Raw genomic sequence first — 20,085 nt, 5'->3', positions numbered from 1 at the left:
AATACTCTCTGCACATGTTACATTTGCCTCACCTGCAGTGCACATGGTTTTGCCCATTTTGAGAACAAATTTGCCCCGCAAACAAGTCTGATACCCCTTTTCCACTAGAAGAAATAACCCGGTAATCTCTGCGGGGACGCGCTTCTACCCGGGTTTTTCTGCTAGTGGAATGCTCCCTGTCAAATAACCCGGATTCAAGGGTAGTGGAAACGCTCCCTAACCAGGTTATTTGTCTGACCATGTTAAAATCTTCACTGATTGGTGCTGCTGGGGCACTGGTGAGTGATGTCATCACTCAGAGCCCCGCAGACTGCGCACATAGTATGGAGGACAGTGTTCTGTGCGCATGTGCTGCATGCCTGTCCTGTTGACTTTCCCCTGCTGCATAAGAGGCTGCTCCAGCAGCCACCTTCCACACCAGATTTAATTTTTGTCAGTAAAATAAAAAAAAGTTATTTTAAAAGAAATGAGTGTGGTCTCCTTCTAATATGGTAATCTTTTTAATGGTGGCCCTTTTGGTGTAATGGTGGCCCTATTTTGTGACCTTACCTGATAAAGACCTTTAAAAAGGCTTTTTTTAAGGTAATCTATAGGAAAAAAACAGGCCTTACCCGGGTTAAGTGTAAAAGGGGCTGATCAGGCAATTTACCGGGTAGCACGGTAGTGGAAATGTGTCTCTTACCCATGTCCAACCCGGATTCGAACAGGGTACAATTTACCAGGTCTGACCCAGGTTGCTAGTGGAAAATGGGTATTTATTAGGTAATATAATCGCAATTAGTGACTCTGCATGACCTGCATATGTTGACTATAGCGACAAAATAGCCCCATATCTAGACAAATACCAATAACTGCAATATGCTTTTGCATACAATTTGTATCAATACTCATGATAGCCAGCTAATCAATTCATTCAGACAATTAGTTCAAAAAATTACTACACATATAACAACTAGAAAATAATTAGTAGTAATTGCTATAGTGCCATTACTCCAATGGGGATGACTGGTCTCCTATACTGGTCTCTTCAGATAAGGTGTGGTGAAAATGCTAACCAACTGGGAGACTCCCTATAAGCGTGGTGACACAGGAGGCTATCTGGCTATGAACTGTAATGTGTGCCTGGCTTATCCAGTTATTGCTGTCTTTTTGACTGAACGTATATCTGCACTCTGTAATCATGGTGGTCTTTGACACAGACTCCAAGTGGCAGCGATTATTTACTTATGAACTGTGTGGGTATCACATGCCATTATGTCATTGCAAGATGCTTTTCACATGCGCACAGTATCATTTAATGTAATGTTGACCGCCTACACAAATGTTCTAACTATTAGAAGCTCTCCTAAACTGAAATATTAGAAATTTACTCATGAATTATTGCTAGTGCTGGTACTGTTTCTGTAGGATTAGCCTGTGTATAAAATGCCTAATCAAATACTTATTCAACTTTCCTAAACCATGATCTTTTTGTTATAGAGGGGGATTTCTCTGCTTGTTTACAAGGGTTTATTTTTTCTTTTCAGTTATCAGCCCGTTCTCTGCCAGAAATACAATCAGATGAGAGACTGCAACCTTTACTTAATCACCTCAGGTGTGTTTCTTATGTAAAATATTTTGACATTTATTTGACATTAACACCTTCACTACTGAAGGTTTTCGCTCTGTTCTGCTGAAGCCAAATTTTGATTGCTTGTCACATTCTAACCTCAATATCCCTGTTTTTGTTTTCAAGCTATTTCTTTTTATTGTCTTAATTTAAATGCAAACAACTGTACATATAGGAATAATATCACTGTACTAAAAGGCCTACCATTTTGTACACTAGGAAAGCTACACTTGTTTATTTGACACTATTAGGGAGGTCCATACTTTGCATCCTCCTCTTCCCTTTGCATAAATAAATTCTGTTGAAGCCATTGTCTGGTAAACATCATACAGTAACAATTATGGTGGCACAAAGAGTTGGCTACCTTCTGTCAAGCAAGCTTGCCACTATCTGTGTTTACCAACAGTCAAATTACTGTTGGAAGCCAGTGAAAATAGCTGGGATTCCGACTGTCTGGTTGTTAGAACAGTCGAAATCCCGGATTGAATACCCCCATTAGTGTGTAAATGGGCACAATTTTAAATTGGTGAAAGTCTAAAAGATAACATATGGAATAGCTTTTTCACGGAAAGGGTAATAGTCTAGATCAGTGGTTCCCAAACTTTTTTGAATCACGGTGCCCTAGAGCAGTGGTTCCCAACCCTGGTCCTCAAGTACCCCCAACAGTGCATGTTTTGCAGGTCTCCACACAGAGAATTAGCTCCACCTGTAGATCTTTTCAAATGTGCCTGAATAATGAGTACACCTGCTAGGTGACCTGGAAAACGTGCACTGTTGGGGGTACTTGAGGACCAGGGTTGGGTACCACTGCCCTAGAGCATCAAAATATGCTCTAGGGCAAATGCTTCTTATTGAGAAATTCAGAATAAAATATTAAATTAAGTGCATTGAGTTTATATGTCACAGTTATCTGGCGAGGGACAGGATTTGCTTCTGTTTGTCCACACACATTATGATTGGCAGCCACAAGCACTAGTTTTGCCTGGTACATTGACCATAAATAATATGAATTGATCCTGGTCCACCAACCCAAGGTACCCCTGCAAGTGTCCTGAGGCACCCCAGGGTGCCTAGGCACACAGTTTGGGAAGCACTGGTCTAGATCCATGTAATCCTTTCCCAGCAGTTATTGTGTGCTTAGTACTGTATAATAACTCAAGACTGTATGGGACGCACATGTTAAAATATAAAGAAAATGCATATACACCTACCCAACCCCAGGATTCACAAAAACCTACCAAATGCACTTGTAGGATCTTTTTTTTTCTTTAGATTTTCAGTTGAGTTACACAATTGACTTTTATTTCTGTAAATGTTAGAGTAGTGTTAGGGACTTGTCCGATAGAGGTTACCTGGACGTGGTGGACAAGCCCATAATAATGGCCATCATTATGCTAAGAACTTCTGAAATGCAATATAGCAATGATATTAATCGGTGTAGCATTTATATTTTGTGTGCACCTGCAACCTCCTCCTGCTTGCTGCACCACAAGTCTCAGCAGGTAGCACCTCACATGTCCAGGGTGTGCAGTCTAGGGCCTCTCCCCCTATGCTCATGGAACAGAAGAGATTATATACAAATGCTTAAGGCAAAAACAAATCCCAGATGATGAACCCCTTTTCCCCAATCATGGCTCCATAAATACATGGGTCCGTGACTTTTTGCAGATCCTATGTTTATTCGCACATTACTATGTGTTACAATAATGGAATTTCAAAAATCATGAGAACAAACTGGTGTACTATACTGTTGACAAAGAGTTTGTATGTTTTAAAATAAAAGGGTCTGGTTTACTATTTTTATTTGTATTCTACAGGTTAGTATATCTGACACATCCCTGCATCCATCCTTATATCCTAATTACAAGAAGAATGTTTTAGTAATGATGGAGTAATGGAACCCCCAACTATTCTGCTAGAAAATATGTTTGCATTCAGACAACCTTTCAAATCTTTACAAGCCACATAGATTGCATTAAAGTTTTATTAATACAATGAAAATTTGTAATATCTTCTTTTTTTTTAATCATCATAGCCATTCATACGTTGGACAAGATTTCAGTTCACAAAGAAACGCTGGGAAAATTTCCCTTGACCAGATCGATGCTGTAAGTATTGTAAAATATATTTTTGTCCTTGCTAATAAAATTGCAACTACAGTAGTTCTCATAAGGGCTTCTTATTTTAAAATGGAAATGTCAGCTCCAACCCGTAGAGGCCACCATGAACATTAGTCCGGCAGTGCCTTAACAATATTACTGCTTTCTAGAAAATGAATGGGCTGCAAAATGGTTTGCTCCCAAAATGAGCCCACTCGCAGGTGAACCATTTTATTTCACTCCAGGTACAGGTTTTTTTTTTTTATTATTATTCTGCATATTAGCTGATTCTTTACATTTAAATGCAAAGAGTCCGTTCTTTATAAAGGCCGTAATAATGACATTGAATTTGAACTTGTAAAATAGTTGCTCTCTGCCAGTTAAGACCTGTATGGAACCTTTGCTATGTGTGGCCATATGACCTAATAACTATTCACAATATACACTATAATAACATGCGCTGATTGAGTGTTCATTTTGAATTAACATAATTTTAACCTCCCTGAATAAAAAAAATCTCATTGTATTTATCTGCCTGCGGTTGGATATTACATACCGTAGATACCTCTCCACTTTCCGGTCACTGCCCGCCCCGATTCTGCACCCACAGCCCCAGGGTGCTCAGTGGCTTCGGACAAGTTGGACTAATGTATGGGGGCCTTAAGACTGAAATGGTATATAAACTATTGGACAGTTTTTACTATCCTTGGCCCATGTATTCCCAGAAAGTTTACTTAAAGGTCATGTGAGACTTAAAACACTGTATTCTGGAAATCACCTGGAGTTCAGTTATTCTCTTTTGACAGCTAACTCTATATATTTATATCACACAACATAAAAAGCCATGGCGCAAGTCAATCCTGTGGATAATTGATGAAATATAATGGGGCCGGATGTAATGCATTGCGAAACTGGTGGCAACAGCTGGATGCTGGCCAAGCTACCACATGGCCGCCGGACTCGCAAAACATTACATCTTGCCCAATGTATTGGTCATACCTCACTTTATAGGAGTATTGTAAAAAAAACTTAGCAAACAACTCTACGTGTGTATGCCCCTTAGTACAAACAATAACAAGCATGCCAATTTAAATAAAAAAATTAAGGGCCCCTTAAGGCCCCCTTACACTTGTCCAACTTGTTGTCCAACAAGTTGAACCTGATTGACTTGAGATTTATCCTATGTGCAGGAGGATCAATCTCTTGGTTATACCCAATGGCACGAGATTGTGCATGTTGTCCTACACATCAGGCACATCAGATTTTGTCAGATAAATTGCCCCAATCCATCTGAATTGGGTCAAATCTGACAAAATCTCACAAGTGTAAGGGGGCCTTTACACTTGTGAGATTTTGTCAGATTTGACCCAATTCAGATGGATTGGGCCAATTTATCTGACAAAATCTGATGTGCCTGTCTGACAAAATCTGATGTGCCTGATGCTGTAGGACCCCGTGTGCATTGGGTTTAACCAAGAGATTGATCCTCCTGCACATAGGATAAATCTCAAGTCAATCAGGTCCAACATGTTGGACAAGTGTAAGGTGGCCTTTAGTGTTAAATATGAGCCGTGCCACGGTGATAATCCAATAATGTACTCATCGGAATCAAATCTCATTCCTGATTTCTCAGTATAGCATTTAGATGTCAGCAGCTCAAATTAAAAAAAAAATCATAGTGCACCATGTATAAGAATCACATTTATTAATTAAAAAGGTAGGTAACACACCTAAATCGATTAAAATAATGGTTTATCGAAAAAAACGTCTTACAATAGACCAATAAATCATTCTTTCCCCAAAGCGTTTTGTGCTGTACCTGTGAAATCATACTTAATCTTAAATATGATTTCACAGGTACAGCACTATACATTATATAAATACTGTGTCCAAATATCAGTTACACTGGATATCTGGTAACTTAAGTGATATGTGAAAACTATTTCCCTGAAAATGGTGATGGGGAGAGTGAATAAAAATAAAGTGTCTATAAATAATGTGCACATAGTTCAATTAAAAAAATTAAGATTACATCTCCCATTAATCATATATAGCAGGGGTGGGGAACCTCAGGCCCATAGCTGGTCTGAGTGGCCCTCCCACCCGCCTGGCAGCTTTGCTGGAAGTCAAGTACAGGGGAATTCTTGCGAGAGGTCGGTAGTTCTCACGAGATTCCTCTTAATCAACAGCAGCCGGAGACTGTCAGCCCTATTCAGCAGCAGCCGCCGGAGCGTGGGACGGCTGCAGCAGGACAATTTGTAAGAGAAATTTTTACATATGGCCCCGAAGGATTTTTTCCCCATACAAACGGCCCTTGGCACAAAAAAGGTTCCCCAACCCTGATATATAGAAATATATATCACCTGGAAAAATTGACTTATGGAAAAAAATTAAAGGCCTCTATAGTTCTCACTATTTAAATACCTAATACAGGTTGAGTATCCCGTATCCAAAATGCTCGGGACCAGGAGAATTTTGGATAACGTATTATTCCGTATTTCGGAATATTTTAATATTTCAATTATGTATTTTGAAGTATCTTGCATGTTTGCTGTATAAACACATAAAATACACACAAATATATTTTATTACCACATAAAATACACACAAATATATTTTATTTGTTCAAAAAACAAGGTTTCAAAACATGAAACAAAATTTGTGTACTATCTCAGATATTGAATTTGAATGCCAAGCAATCATTTTCTTGCACATATATAGTGCCAGTTACATATCATGTCACCAGTAGTGCTGTTACAAATGTCCCCAGTGAGTTTTTAGCAAAAAAAATATTTTTTTTTCACTTTCTGGAATGTATGGTTTTCGGAATAATTCGGATAACGGATACTCGGATACGGGATACTCAACCTGTAATGGACCACAAATGATGAAATAATAACATTAATATCATATCAATAATTAAAAATAAGATTAACAATTATATGTAAAACCTGTCACAATAAGCAGAGTTTATTAGGGTCTAGCAAAACATAAAGGAACAGGAAACTCCATAATATTTTGCACTGTTACAGAAGTTTATCAAGATCACCAGTTTGTAGGTAGTATATCCGGATTGGCTCCATGCTTATCCTAGAGATATCTGGGTAGGATGAGTTGCAACTTTGTTGTTTCTACTCCTAACATGTTCATTCTAAAATCAATCAAAAGTGGTGTTAGGGGTATATTCCGTTAATGTATCCATTCAGAAATTCATTTGTCAGAATGGATCTGACATGCCCTATTCAATGCAGCCAAGTCCGATTTTAGGATTTGTCCCCTGCTGCTCAACCAGCTGGCGCCGGGAACGGGAGAGTGATGGAGGCGGCAGGAGGGGTGCCCTATTCGCAGTTCCGGAAGCAATTTAATATACCCCATAACAGAGAAAATAGTTTGGTTTGTTTGTTCATGTACTTCAGACTACACAATTACCATATTTGTGATATCCATTAATAGTCTTTTGAAGTATATTAACTTTATTCACATTATGTTCTTGGCATGCTTAAGGCGAATACATGCTTCCTGTTATAGGTCCTTCTAAAAACAGTCTTTTAGATGGCACAATGTCTAATGTCTTCGTTAAGAGTTTTAATATACAAATCTGAATATTGTCGTTCATGGAAACGGTCTATCTATCTGCATAGATATGGAGTTTGTCTTTACATTTTGATTTGGTATAATAGTTATGATTCTTCTGAACTCGTTTTTGTATGCTGGATTTTTAGCTTCTTGTATGTGGCTTCTGTGGACGTACACAAGCAACACCTGCTGATTGAAATGTGCGCGCTGACATTGCAACTGGGTATACATTTGAATATGCCCACTCACTTGAAATATCAGTTGCTGGTGGCCCATCCAGTTATGTACCAGCTGTCAGCTGGTCTCCCATGCATGATATATCTGCAGATACTGTATATCTGAAATAGACTGTGCTGCATGGCCAATACGGTATGTCTATAAACTATCATTCAGACAATGGGCAGTATTCAATGAGAAAAATTCTCCGTGTTTTATGGCGAGTTTGTGCTTTTCTCGCCTTGGATGGAGACTTTTGCTCTCCAAAAGCGAGCAACCCTATTCAATGTGAAATATTCGCCGTCTTTTTAAGTAATTTTCGCCGTCTCTCTCCGTGTAGAAATTCTCCATCTTTTGATGGAGAGCTGGAATGTGAACTTTTAATCTAAAAGGTTTTTTTTTTTAATTTTGGTGTCAAAAAATCAGGTTTTTTTTTCTGTGAAGGGGCATGTTATTTTTATTCATGTGCTTATAGCACATGAATATATATTTAATTAAAAAAAAATATTTTTTTTAATTTTTTTTTATTTTTTTTTTACACAGTGCAGCCAGCAGGGGGCCGGAGCGCTCGAGCCGCTCATTAGATATTCATATATTCACTGCACCAGAACGTAACTATGCACGAACGGTGCAGTGAATACTGGGTCCCCCGCTGGCTATAGGGGGGTGCAGCCTGGGTCCTGGAGAGCCCCCCTCCCCTCCACAGTCCTCTGGAGCAGCCAGGGAGACTTTAATCTCTCTGGCTGCTTCCGGCTCCCTGAAAGCTCCCTGCTCCCTGCAGGGGTTAAGACTCGCCGCGAGTGGCGGCGAGTCTTAACCACATTGAATAGAGGGAGCAGGAGTGGCAGCGAGCCCTCCGGAACACGGAGAGTGCATGGAGAGCGAAATAAAACACTCTCCATGCACGGAGAACTTTTTCATTGAATACTGCCCAATGGGCCAGATTCTCTAAGCTTCATAAAAAATGATGAAATGGAGAGTCCTAAACAGCCAGCCAATCAGCTCCTGTCTGACATTTTTCAAACACAGTCTGTGACATGGCATTTAGGAGCTGATTGGCTGGCTGTTTCTCACTCTCCATTTTATCACTTTTGATGCTTAGAGAATCTGGCCCAATGTGTGTACATTACCCTTCAATCCCCTAAATGAATGGGCTATAGATATGTACTCAGCATATAGGGCACTCATATAATTATAGTAACTATGTTATGTTTCACACTTTCAGCTTGCTTCAAAGTCCTTTCCTCTGTGCATGCGTCAGCTGCATAAGTCTTTGAGAGAGCATCATCACCTTCGTCATGGTGGCCGCATGCAGTATGGCCTTTTCCTCAAGGGAATTGGTTTATCACTAGACCAGGCACTGCAGTTTTGGAAAATGGAATTCATAAAGGGGAAAGTTGACTCAGAAAAGGTATTTTATGTTTTTCAGTGTTTATTTTATTTTACTGTTTTTTATATTCAGGGTTGTGCCACATTTGCTCTTTCTATGATGCCACTGCCAGGTTTCCAGATAGAAAATAGTTAGTATTGTCACACAGGAGTGCTTAGGCTGTGGAAACATTGTATGGTGCGTGCTCTCTCATGTGAAAAGTTTTACCCATTCACTTCCATAGCAAGTATTCCATGAGGATAATTCGCCCTGTTTCACAGCGAATTTGTGCTATTTTCGCGTTGGAAAACACACACGCACACACACATACGTTCTGGGGCAGGCAGGGAGAATTCTATCTCCCTGCCTGCCACTGTCCTCCGGCTCCCTGCAACACTCGCTGTCGGGATAGCAGGGGGACAGCGAGGCTCCGGAACACGGCGACTGTGCAGCGAATCCTAAACAGGATTGGCTGCACGCCGTGAATATTTTCATTGAATACTGCCCCATGTATCAGCATGGAGCAATTTCAGTGGATGTACACAAACATTCAAAGCACCTGTGCAATGCTACACTAATCTGCAATGTCACCATTGTTAATGCAGATGCTTGTTATAGTAATGGCTTATTCTGGAAGGTTTAATATTTGTACACAATGACTTTGTTTTGCATAATATAAATTGGGATTATAAAATATAGCTGAAGTGGTGTTTGGATAAAATATCACGTTTTTGGCTGATCACATATAAAGTTTGTGAAGTAAAAGTACAACACTTTAACAAAGCTTGTCAATTACTTTTAGAAAGCTATTTCTAGGATACATGAAAGAACTTAATACATGAGTGGTAACTGTAGATTAAGACATAAGTGTCAAAGCAAGACTCTAATTTTGGGGTTCTCTTACATTGTTTGAGAGACAGAGTAGCATAAAACCGTCCGTATCCTGGGGTGTCTCTCCCTCCAACAATCCTTCCATCCTATATCCAGGGCCGGCAACAGAAATCTTGGGGCCCTTTACACTGATAATTTACAACTTAAACTTTCCTTGTTTGCTCACTTCTCTTTTTTCGTATGAAATTTTCTATCCTCATTTACTTTTGGAACGCAGACTGATTATCACATTTATTTTCTATTCTTCCATACTTGAGGGGTAGCGCCGTCAGAACTTAGGTCGACAGTCACTAGATCGACACATGAAATAGGTTGACACAGTTATTAGGTCAACCCAAGCATAATGTTGACATTGTATAAGTGTACCCCGTTCCCTCGCATGGCTCGCTACGCTCACCATGCTTTGGCCACAGTGCCTCTCTATGCTCGGCACACTATTCTCACTCTGAGAACCACCTTTAAGAAAAAAAGTAATACATTTCCACGTTGACCTATTTCGTGTGTCAACCTAACGTTTGTAGACCTAGTGACCCATCCCATACTAAAGACTTTATTGCCGTCACTGATTCGTTCAAAGAAAAAAAAGATCAGTTACTATTCATTTGGATAGTGATAGTGGTTTCTGGAGAACTGGTAGAGGGCAATTCCAAAGTAACGGATGTAACTTTCAGATACAATGTTTGTGGTAAACTTCTGAATTGCTCCCACAATTGTATCTACCACTGGTGAATAAATATATGAAGTGTGAACAAGCCTCACCGTTGTTGTCTGCTATAAATCAATTAATTGTTTAAATATAACGGATGTAACCAGAATAGGACATGGTAATTATTGAAATAAAATACGTCTGATTTCTCTGAAACTACAACAAATATTTATTCCATACTTTTTAACAATAAAGCATACACCACACATATTGTTTAAGTACAGTTTTCAGGAAAGTTTTTTTTTATTACCTTGACAATATTTAAAGGAATGTATGTGTAACAGATGTAACCAGAAAATCGCCACGGATGTAACCATCAAATACATTAATCAGGAAATGAAAAAAGGCCCCTTGCATTAACTGGTACAGGGTCATTTACCTTTCTAACAATGTTTGCAGATGGGTACCATATCTCATCATCTTGTTTTGGCCATAACCACCCACCACTGGCTGGATGCATCACTGGAACACAGAACTCTCCATTCTTATTTATATCCATGACCGTCCCACAAAAAAGTGGACATGGGTCATGAAAAAAAAAAGTTGGGCTATTCAAAATTTGAATTTCCCAGTGCATCAGTCATATGCAATATTCGGCCGTGATTCTGGGTGTAGATTGACAATTCACTACAGTTTTCGCGGCCACTCCCCCTTTTCACCTGCCGATTTTGCTGTTGGGCAAACCTCAAACGGGCTAGGATCACGGCTGTCTGAAGGAATCGAGGGAGTGATCCTGGAGTACATAACCCCCCCCCCTTTCATAGTCTATAGTCATAGCCTATAGTCATTTAAAAAAATTGGTTGGTAACAGTGTGTCACATAACATGCTGCCATTTTGTCTTATTTCAGTAATGGTTATCAGGCAGACACTGATTATCTATTGCTGCTTTCTGAAAACAAGGGTACGAAACTTTTTAGGATTATTGTAGTATATAACACAAGTTGAGGACATCTACTGTCAGAAATTATATGGTGATAATCAGTATTTCATGTTGTTTTAATATGCAAGAAAGAAATACAAAGAAGGAAGCTATGACACCTGCAGGGTGTCCATCGCATTTTTTTTCTTTTTCTGAAGCCTTTTTTTTTTGTTCAGTCTGGCTCTGTATTTTCTCATTCTTTCTGCAGATGTCATAGCTTCCGTCTTTGTATTTCTCTCTTGCATATTGTCCATTTGGGATAAGAATGCGAACTTGTAGTAACGGCTAACGGGGATATATTGTTAATGTAAAACATAAATGTTATGTCCGTTACTTTAAGCATGTTACATGGGTTACAGGTACACAACTGCCAAAGGAAATAAGTTGTGAACAAATGGCAAAGGAGTTTTTAATCCTCTCATAAACCGTTAGAGATCTGCTAAATATCATGCATTTACTCATTTTTTTAAAACCAAAACATGGAAAAAAAACACAAAAAAACCTGTAACGGATGTAACACTTAATACAGTGATGGCTAACCTTGACACTCTAGCTGATGTTGAACTACCCATCCCAGCATGCCCTGCTACAGTTTTACTATTTGGCCATGCTAAAACTGATGCAGGGCATGCTGGGATGTGTAGTTCAACAACAGCTGTAGTGTCGAGGTTAGCCATCACTGTCTTATGTTCCACATGTACAGTAACTCTTTCACTAACATAAAACCATATGAAATACTGATTATCAACATATAGTTTCTGACAGTACATGTCCTCAACTTGTGTTATATACTATAATATATATTAAAAAAGTTTCTTACCCTTGTTTTCTGAAAACAGCAATAGATAATAAGTGGTCACAATCAGTGTCTGTAACCATTACTGAAATAAGACTAAAATTGCTGCATGTCATGTGACACACTGTTTCCAACTGATTTAAAAAAAAAAATAATATAGACTGACTGATGCACTGGGAAATTCATATTTTGAATATTCCAACTTTTTTTTCCATGACTTATGACTTGCCCTAGAATGACGAGTTTATTTCAAACCGGCATGGTTTTTATAAGATCAGAGCTGGGTATTGAATGCTCGTAGAGTGCAAATGATCTATTAGTAATTTTGTTGGGCAGTATAAAGATAATTTACAGTGCACATAGACTTGTTTTTAAATTGAAATTTAAGTTGTTTATTGTCTGGTATATTGAACTCCATATTTTCATTAGTGTAAAATAGATTTTTGAAGCATATATATATATATGTGTAAATATTTATCTTGAATACTTTTAAATCATGTTGAAGCTCTTTGTTCAGTTTCTTACAGAGAAATGTGTATTTCTATGTTCTATGAAAGTCTAAACAAAGGGAGTGTAGTACTGCTACAAAATACATGGATAATATGGCATGTCTTAGCACCTGAGGAGTATGTCAGCTTGTGTTTAGTTCACTGGCTGCTGCGATTGTAACATCTGCATTGATCATTTACAAAGATTTTCTGCTCTCATTTTGTAAAACTTATGTCTGTAAAAATTACAGTTTTAGTCTAACAATGAGTAAATCTGAACTTTGAGTGCTGTCACCAAGTTTAAGCAGGTCCTTTACCTTCTCTAACCTTTTTTCAACAAGACAACACTGATAATTGAGCTAGACAGAATTATTTCTGTTAATCGAATAATCACTACATTAACAATGTTTGCTCCTGCGTGCTGCTAGCTCAATCGGGGGATGGCGCTAGCAATGTCATGCTGCCGAATGCAGCACGGCCATACTCCGCTTATCAGTAAATGTGTATGCACCTGCAAATGCCAGCATTACCACCCCGTACCATTGCCAGCAATCTCGCTGGTTACACACTTTGGACCAAATGTATGAAGCCTTAACAAGTGATAAAGGACCATCCAATCAGTTGCTAACTGTAATTTCTCAATCATAGCCTGCAACACGGAGGTGATTGGCTGGTCGTTATCACTTGTTAAGGCTTAATACATTTGGCCTTTTGTGTAGTGTGTATTCTGCATTACACTAAAGGTGCATACACACTAGAGGGTGTATGCACTGAAAGATATTGGTGACCAATTTCTCTTGAACTTTCCCAGTGTCCTAAATGAATGATATTGTACATACATACTGATTGATCTAGCTAGACTCTATAGCTTTTTTTGAAAGATATCTTAAATTGTCCTGCTTGCACAGTCGACTGACTCACACTTTGGAAGAAAATATGCACAAATTATTCATCTCAAAATGGATATGTCTGTACAGTCCAGGTTAATTGCTTTTAGACCTGGGCAAAATTGCTTCAGAAGCATTTTAAAGAGTTGCTGAATAACATATACAAAATTAGATGAGAATCCCCCCCAAAATGGTCAAGTTGACTTGTTGTGATCAAGCTTGACTTGCAGTGGTCAAGGTATGTTCAACGTTGATCATTTACTGATATTCCAACCAGAGTTTTCTTGTTTTCGAAGAAGATTGAATGTGAGTTCTCATCTCCTCCAAAGCTGTGCCAAGTCATCTCCTCCAAAGCTGTGCCAAGTCTAAGACAATGCGTTAGACAAGTCCACATCCTTAACTATGTAAGCTGTATAATCAACAACCAGGCAATTTGGGGATCCATCTTCATTGCAAGGGAAAACATCTGGAAAAAAGTACGTTACCAAGACCTCATATCGCTCCAGAGACTACTTTTCCAGCCATCATATTTAGCACAGGATTTGGTCCATAGATTTTCTGAAACGCTTCAGACAACCCTGAACCATCCAAAATAAGAGTGCCAATTAAATCTTGCATATCTGTATTCCAGGATTTCCACTATTGAACAGTCTTAATGTCTCACTAACCTTACGCCTATGTATATTTGGATTGATCTTGGTGTTGTGACAGTCATATCAATGTCATCAAAGGTATTCTACCCTTCCAGAGTACACACCTTATGGTTGACATTATCTGCTGCTTTAACATTGCAGTGTTTTCATGCAGCCACATCCAAAGATGGGTGTAGCAATGTTTCTTTCAAATCTTGTTATTTATGAATGCAACAAACAACCAAGATGATGGAGAATGTCAAGGTATCTTCTTCTACAGTTGATGAGCAGCTGAATAGACAAACCAATATGTAGTGTACATAGTAATCCTTGAGGAAGGATACCTTTGATTACACACTCTGGCCAATTGCACCAAATAATTTTGATAAGTCACGTCAAACTGTTAGGAATATAAACCAAAGCACTTTCTTCAGTAAGGTCACTTGAGACCTTATTCTGGTTGAGGCGGTCCATTCCGAATTCTTTCAGACGACGACTTTTAGCTAGCTGCGCATGCGTAAGCAACGCAATGCACTTGTTCTCAACAATACAGTCTACAAATGTCCACCGAACACGCTCAGGAAAGATGGGCTTAATATGGGCGTCATGTGGGTGTGTATAAGGGCGCAGTTTCAAAGTGGGCGTTAATGTGGGAGTGCACGAACTGTGGTAGGCATGCATTCGGACCAGACACCAAGCACAAGCGAACCAACACGGCAGAAATGTACGGTGAAAACAAGCAGCTTTCACTTCTCGGAAGGCAATGGTTCATGCGCTAGGCATTCGGATTGCCCAATTAGTACGCCCGCACCTTAAATACTCGCAGCTGAGCACAATACAAGCCAGTCCTCTGGTCATTAGTGATTAATTAAACACTTTCCACAGCTTAAATTGAAACCACTAAGTCATTGCTGGCTAAATGTGTTTTAAACTGTAGGTATTTTTCATTTACTATGTGTTAATCACATTTTGTAAATTTTTCATTTAATCTGATAACTGGTAACTGTTCTTAGCTGGTGGGAATAAAAGTAATTCCGTTTTAAAAATATTGAGTTTGAGGTGGCGAGAAGACATTGCCTTGCAATTAATATATAATATACACAGGTAAAGGTGCAACAATGAACTTATAAAACTTAACATGATGTAAGGGTTAATCTCAATAGGAAGTAATGTGTTTAAGTGTCAATTAGGAAGTAATTGATTACAAATATAAAGAATATATGTTAGGAGGTAGCCTAATTGGATAAGTGTGTAATGTGGGTGAAGCATGACTTCCGAATAGATTTGTGAGGTGGTCGCAGTAGAATCTTTGAGTTCCGACCGCACACGGACGTGTGGATACAGTCCGAAGACACTCCCTCTTCTTTGAAAGTCTATCCGAACGGATGCGAACGACCTGTAGGCGTGTGTTCTTTGAAGGTCCGACGTGCATTGCGTTCAGTCCTTTCCGAACGAACGCACATCCGAAAAAGTGAACCAGAATAAGGCCCTTGGAGATGGATCTCTTCTGATTATCATTTTTGTACCTTCTACAGGTTGAGTATCCCGTATCCGAATTATTCCGAAAACCATACATTCCAGAAAGTGAAAAAAAAAATTGTTTTGCTAAAAACTCACTGGGGACATTTGTAACAGCACTACTGGTGACATGATATGTAACTGACACTATATATGTGCAAGAAAATGATTGCTTGGCATTCAAATTCAATATCTGAGATAGTACACAGATTTTGTTTCATGTTTTGAAACCTTGTTTTTTGAACAAATAAAATATATTTGTGTGTATTTTATGTGGTAATAAAATATATTTGTGTGTATTTTATGTGTTTATACAGCATACATGCAAGATACTTCAAAATACATAATTGAAATATTAAAATATTCCGAAATACGGAATAATCCGTTATCCAAAATTCTCCTGGTCCCGAGCATTTTGGATACGGGATACTCAACCTGTATTAACATAAATCTGCATCTCAATATCACATTCTTTTGACTTTTGGTGATAATTTTGAATAATTTAATAGGCTCTTACCACATCTTCCTTCCCACTTTTAACACAAAATATAATAATCTCCCTGTAATGTTCTAAAATGTTTCTTTTATTGTGCCTCCGTTGAAGCTATTCCTCCATTTTGGAAATTGGATCTTTAATTGTTCTTCATCATTCTTTTTGAAAGTAAGTACAGGTCTAAAGAATGCGTGGTATTGTTCTTATTGAAGGAAGAGGATTATGTGGAATGTTTTTCCCACTTCAAAAACTCACGCTATGTGAAATTATATGCAATCAGCAGCATTGAGTTCACCAGGACAATACTCCCAACGACCTCTTGCCTTTAAATAACCTGTCATCAAAGCTGCTTTCAAGCACTTATGTATAGTTTAAACTAACTCTGGAGTACTTAATTTCACCTGCTCTGATTTTAGGATTAGGAGAGTGGCAAAAGAGCACTTTTTCTTTGAAATAAAGAAATAATACCAATGTTCTTTTTATCTGTAAATATTTTCCGACAGCCGACGTAAACACTCTTTCCAGTAACTGTAAGCAAATTGCTTCCACGACTGCAGCTGCCCCCTTTTTTTTGGAATTTTAACTACCTCTTTTTCATTACAAATTATTCACAATTCATGTCTAGATGACTGCGGAAATATATCCTGTGGATTTTGAAGACACAGGCCTGGTTCTGAGGTAGAAGTAAAGCAAAACAAAAAAGTAACCGCAACCCTTTTTTGCATGCAGCGTAAAAGTCACTGCTTTTGTGTGTAGCCCACATGTGCTTCACAGTTTCATTATTACACCATGGTTAAGATATGCCCCTCTCAAGTCAAAATTACATCTGTCCCAGCTGCGGTACAGCATAGTTTTACAAAGGTAAACCGTTATAGATGTGTCCTTATACAATCTTGAACTCATCTGTATGTATAAGTGGAAACTGTTTGCCTTTATATTTATATTGGGGGAGAACTTTAGTGTCTACTCGCTGCCATAGACCGTGTTTACTTGTTAGGTAATAGTGAATAACAAAGGTTAACGATCCTCTAGTGATTTTGTGTTAGAGCAGGAAGGACAATATAATTTAACGAAGTAAAAAATTATATATATTTTTTACAGCAATTACACGTTTCTATTTGCAGAAGTTGGTATTTGACCTTGGAACTAAGGTCTATTTTTATAGAACAGTAGTTAAAGTATTACTAATGAGAATATCTCCAGGACTTAGTTATGTAGATTTAAAATAGTAATGCACTTTTAATTATTCTGCACAGCTAATGTGGATTCCCATTGAATTTAATTATACCTCTGTGTATTTCGCAGTGAAGCATTTTCATTACAGAGACCCTAAATAACTATGTTCATTGGTGTGCCCCAAGGTTAAATACGCTATGTAAATGTTGACAATTGTAATGAATTTCATCATCACATAGACTGCTTAAAAAAAAAAAATGTATGTTAAATTGTTTCACAATTGTCCCTGGCATAACAAATGATTGTCCTCATGGTGAAGTTTCCAACATATTTTTGCAAGGTGCCTGAAGTGAATAATAAAATGTTAAGCAAATACAGCTGTACCTGTACCTGTTCCTGCAAGCTGCTCTCACCGCAGCCTCGCAGCGTGAATTGCATTTGCAATTCCATTCCAAACCCTCATTGCTATTTGTGAGGAAATTTTGAGTTTGTGTTTGCACAGCCCACTGGTAAAAATGTTTGCATGCAGGACATTAATTTGGTATGACACCATTAATAAAAGCTTCAAAAATAATCTATTTTACACCTTTTAAGAAACTCCAGTACTTTCTTTATGGCCACTTTTGGCCTTCTGTATTGTCCCGCTGCGGAAGTTGACACTTTTTTGGGGCTCAGGATGGTGTCTGCAATTCTCCCAGTTTACATTATACTGCGAATGTCGTCTTTGCTTTCTGCAATTTGCTAGCCAAGTAAACAATTTGATTCTTAGTTTATAGAACTGTCCTAGAACAAATAGCCACTGCACTTTCTGTTCAGTTTGTTTCAGTTTGTTTCCGTTCTATCAGCCGTCTCTGAGAATTCTTGAAGTTGATACAGGATTTGAAGTGTTTAGCACCTGTTATTTTCATAGATAAATGTAAAGTTGGTTGTTGTTTAGAGTAGAATCAAGTAATACTTTGCCATACTATATCTATAACTTATACTTCAGTGCAAGAAAAACCACACATTTTCCAAACTTTTTTTCTTTTCCCCTTCTTCCACAGTGTTCTTGTAACCACATTTCACAAATCTGACTCAAACTACTTTCCCATCTCTCGGCTCCCATACCCCTCCAAGCTCCTTAAGAGACTCTTACACTCGCCTCACACTTTCTTAGCTCACACATCTTATTGGACTCACTTCAATCAGTATTTCGTTCCCAACACTCCACAGAGACAGCAATGTCTATCGTAGTGAATGATTGATAACTCCGCAGACGACTTATTCTTCTAGATCTCTCTGCTGCTTTCAACACTGTTGACCATTCTCTTCTCATCCAAACACTACAATCCCTTGGTCTTAAGGGCACAGCTCTTTATTGGTTCTCATCTTACTCTGAATCAGAGAAACGAACACTGAAAGAGTGATTACACCTCCTCTTTACTACCTCTATCAGTTGGAGTACCTCAGGGCTCCTCAACTTAAATAAATCTATACCACATTTCTTGGCAAACTAATCAACACTTTTGGATTTCAGTATCCTCTGTACATGCATGTTACTCAAATCTAGCTATGCTCCCCTGACTTGTCATCTGTATTGGACTGTGTCCCTGAATTCCTTTCTGCCGTTTCCTCTTGGGTGTCATCATGCCACTTGCTTGGGTGGCATGGGCTTTTCAATTACAGCCTCTGATAAGCCCACAGACTTCACTTAGTGCAGATTTCCATTCGCCCCTACCTGATGATCCAATTGAAATTTGTGATTTTCGTACCATATCATGGGCAATGTGGTAACCCTTTGCTCTGCACCAGTAACCTTGTCTCTGTGCATGAATGCACGTTAGCTGCACAATTACAGCGCTAACTATTGGGTGTGTAAAAGACTAGCTCCAGGCTTTATATCAGGAAGCCATAAGTCTAGGGTAGGTACTGTGGCTAATTGACTCTGACCATTAACTTTAACTCACTTTGCACAAAGCTTATTAATTACACACCAGCAATACACATGATTAACCTTTTCCATTATTCTGTTACTCCTCAGTCCTCTTTATGTTGCACCTCTCTCACCCCTCCTCGATTAATCTTTAGACTCAGACCCATTCACCAACCTCCCCAGCATTGTTATTGCCTACTCTGAAACCTCCATTCCATTTGTCCACTCCTCATCCACCGAATAGCCTTATCCACATGTGGCTTTTATAATTTTTGCCATCACCATGTCCACAGTCTTCATTAACCCTCTCATACTTATTAATCCACCTTAACCATTATCTCCTTGCATTATCATCCCTTATTCTAGATCATTAATCCTTGCATCTGTAGTTATAAACAGTCATTGTGCAATATTATTATTACTTCTTTATGGTCATGATTGACAGTGTGCATCCAGTATGTGAATAGAAAGTTCCCTTATGAACATATTGGGGAAGTTGGCGAGATGCTGCTATTGCCAGTAAACAGATACAACTTTCACTTTTTCCCCAAATCACCTGTGTGAGACAGCTGCTAAGCTCCGCTTCATTACACACGAATCACTGCCTGTAAGGCATCACTATTATTGTCATTGGGGGACATGCTTGCAAATCTCTACATTCAACTGCTATGTCAACTTCTTCAAAATGCATTACCATGCCCTGTTAGCAGGTTCAAAGACTTGCAGCGGTTGAACTTGATAACGAATGTGATACATTGTGGGACGGTTCCTTTAAGTAGTTTTCACAGTGGCTTGAA

At 38.6% G+C, this 20,085-nt stretch overlaps 1 protein-coding gene across 6 annotated transcripts in view; it reads left to right on the top strand.

Annotated features, from left to right (window-relative positions):
* PRIM2 (DNA primase subunit 2) overlaps positions 1–20,085 on the top strand; it is a 114,988-nt gene that overhangs the window by 68,195 nt on the left and 26,708 nt on the right. For all 6 annotated transcript variants that reach the window (XM_083177279.1, XM_083177275.1, XM_083177274.1 and 3 more), the window contains 3 exons: positions 1,527–1,594; positions 3,645–3,717; positions 8,726–8,911. In XM_083177279.1, the coding sequence (XP_083033405.1) occupies positions 1,527–1,594; positions 3,645–3,717; positions 8,726–8,911 (327 nt within the window). The remainder of the gene's footprint in view (positions 1–1,526; positions 1,595–3,644; positions 3,718–8,725; positions 8,912–20,085) is intronic.

Source organism: Crinia signifera, chromosome 3, assembly GCF_055691185.1.
Source record: "Crinia signifera chromosome 3, ASM5569118v1, whole genome shotgun sequence".
In the NCBI taxonomy this organism is placed as follows: domain Eukaryota; kingdom Metazoa; phylum Chordata; class Amphibia; order Anura; family Myobatrachidae; genus Crinia; species Crinia signifera.
This window is presented reverse-complemented; position numbering and strand designations above follow the sequence as displayed.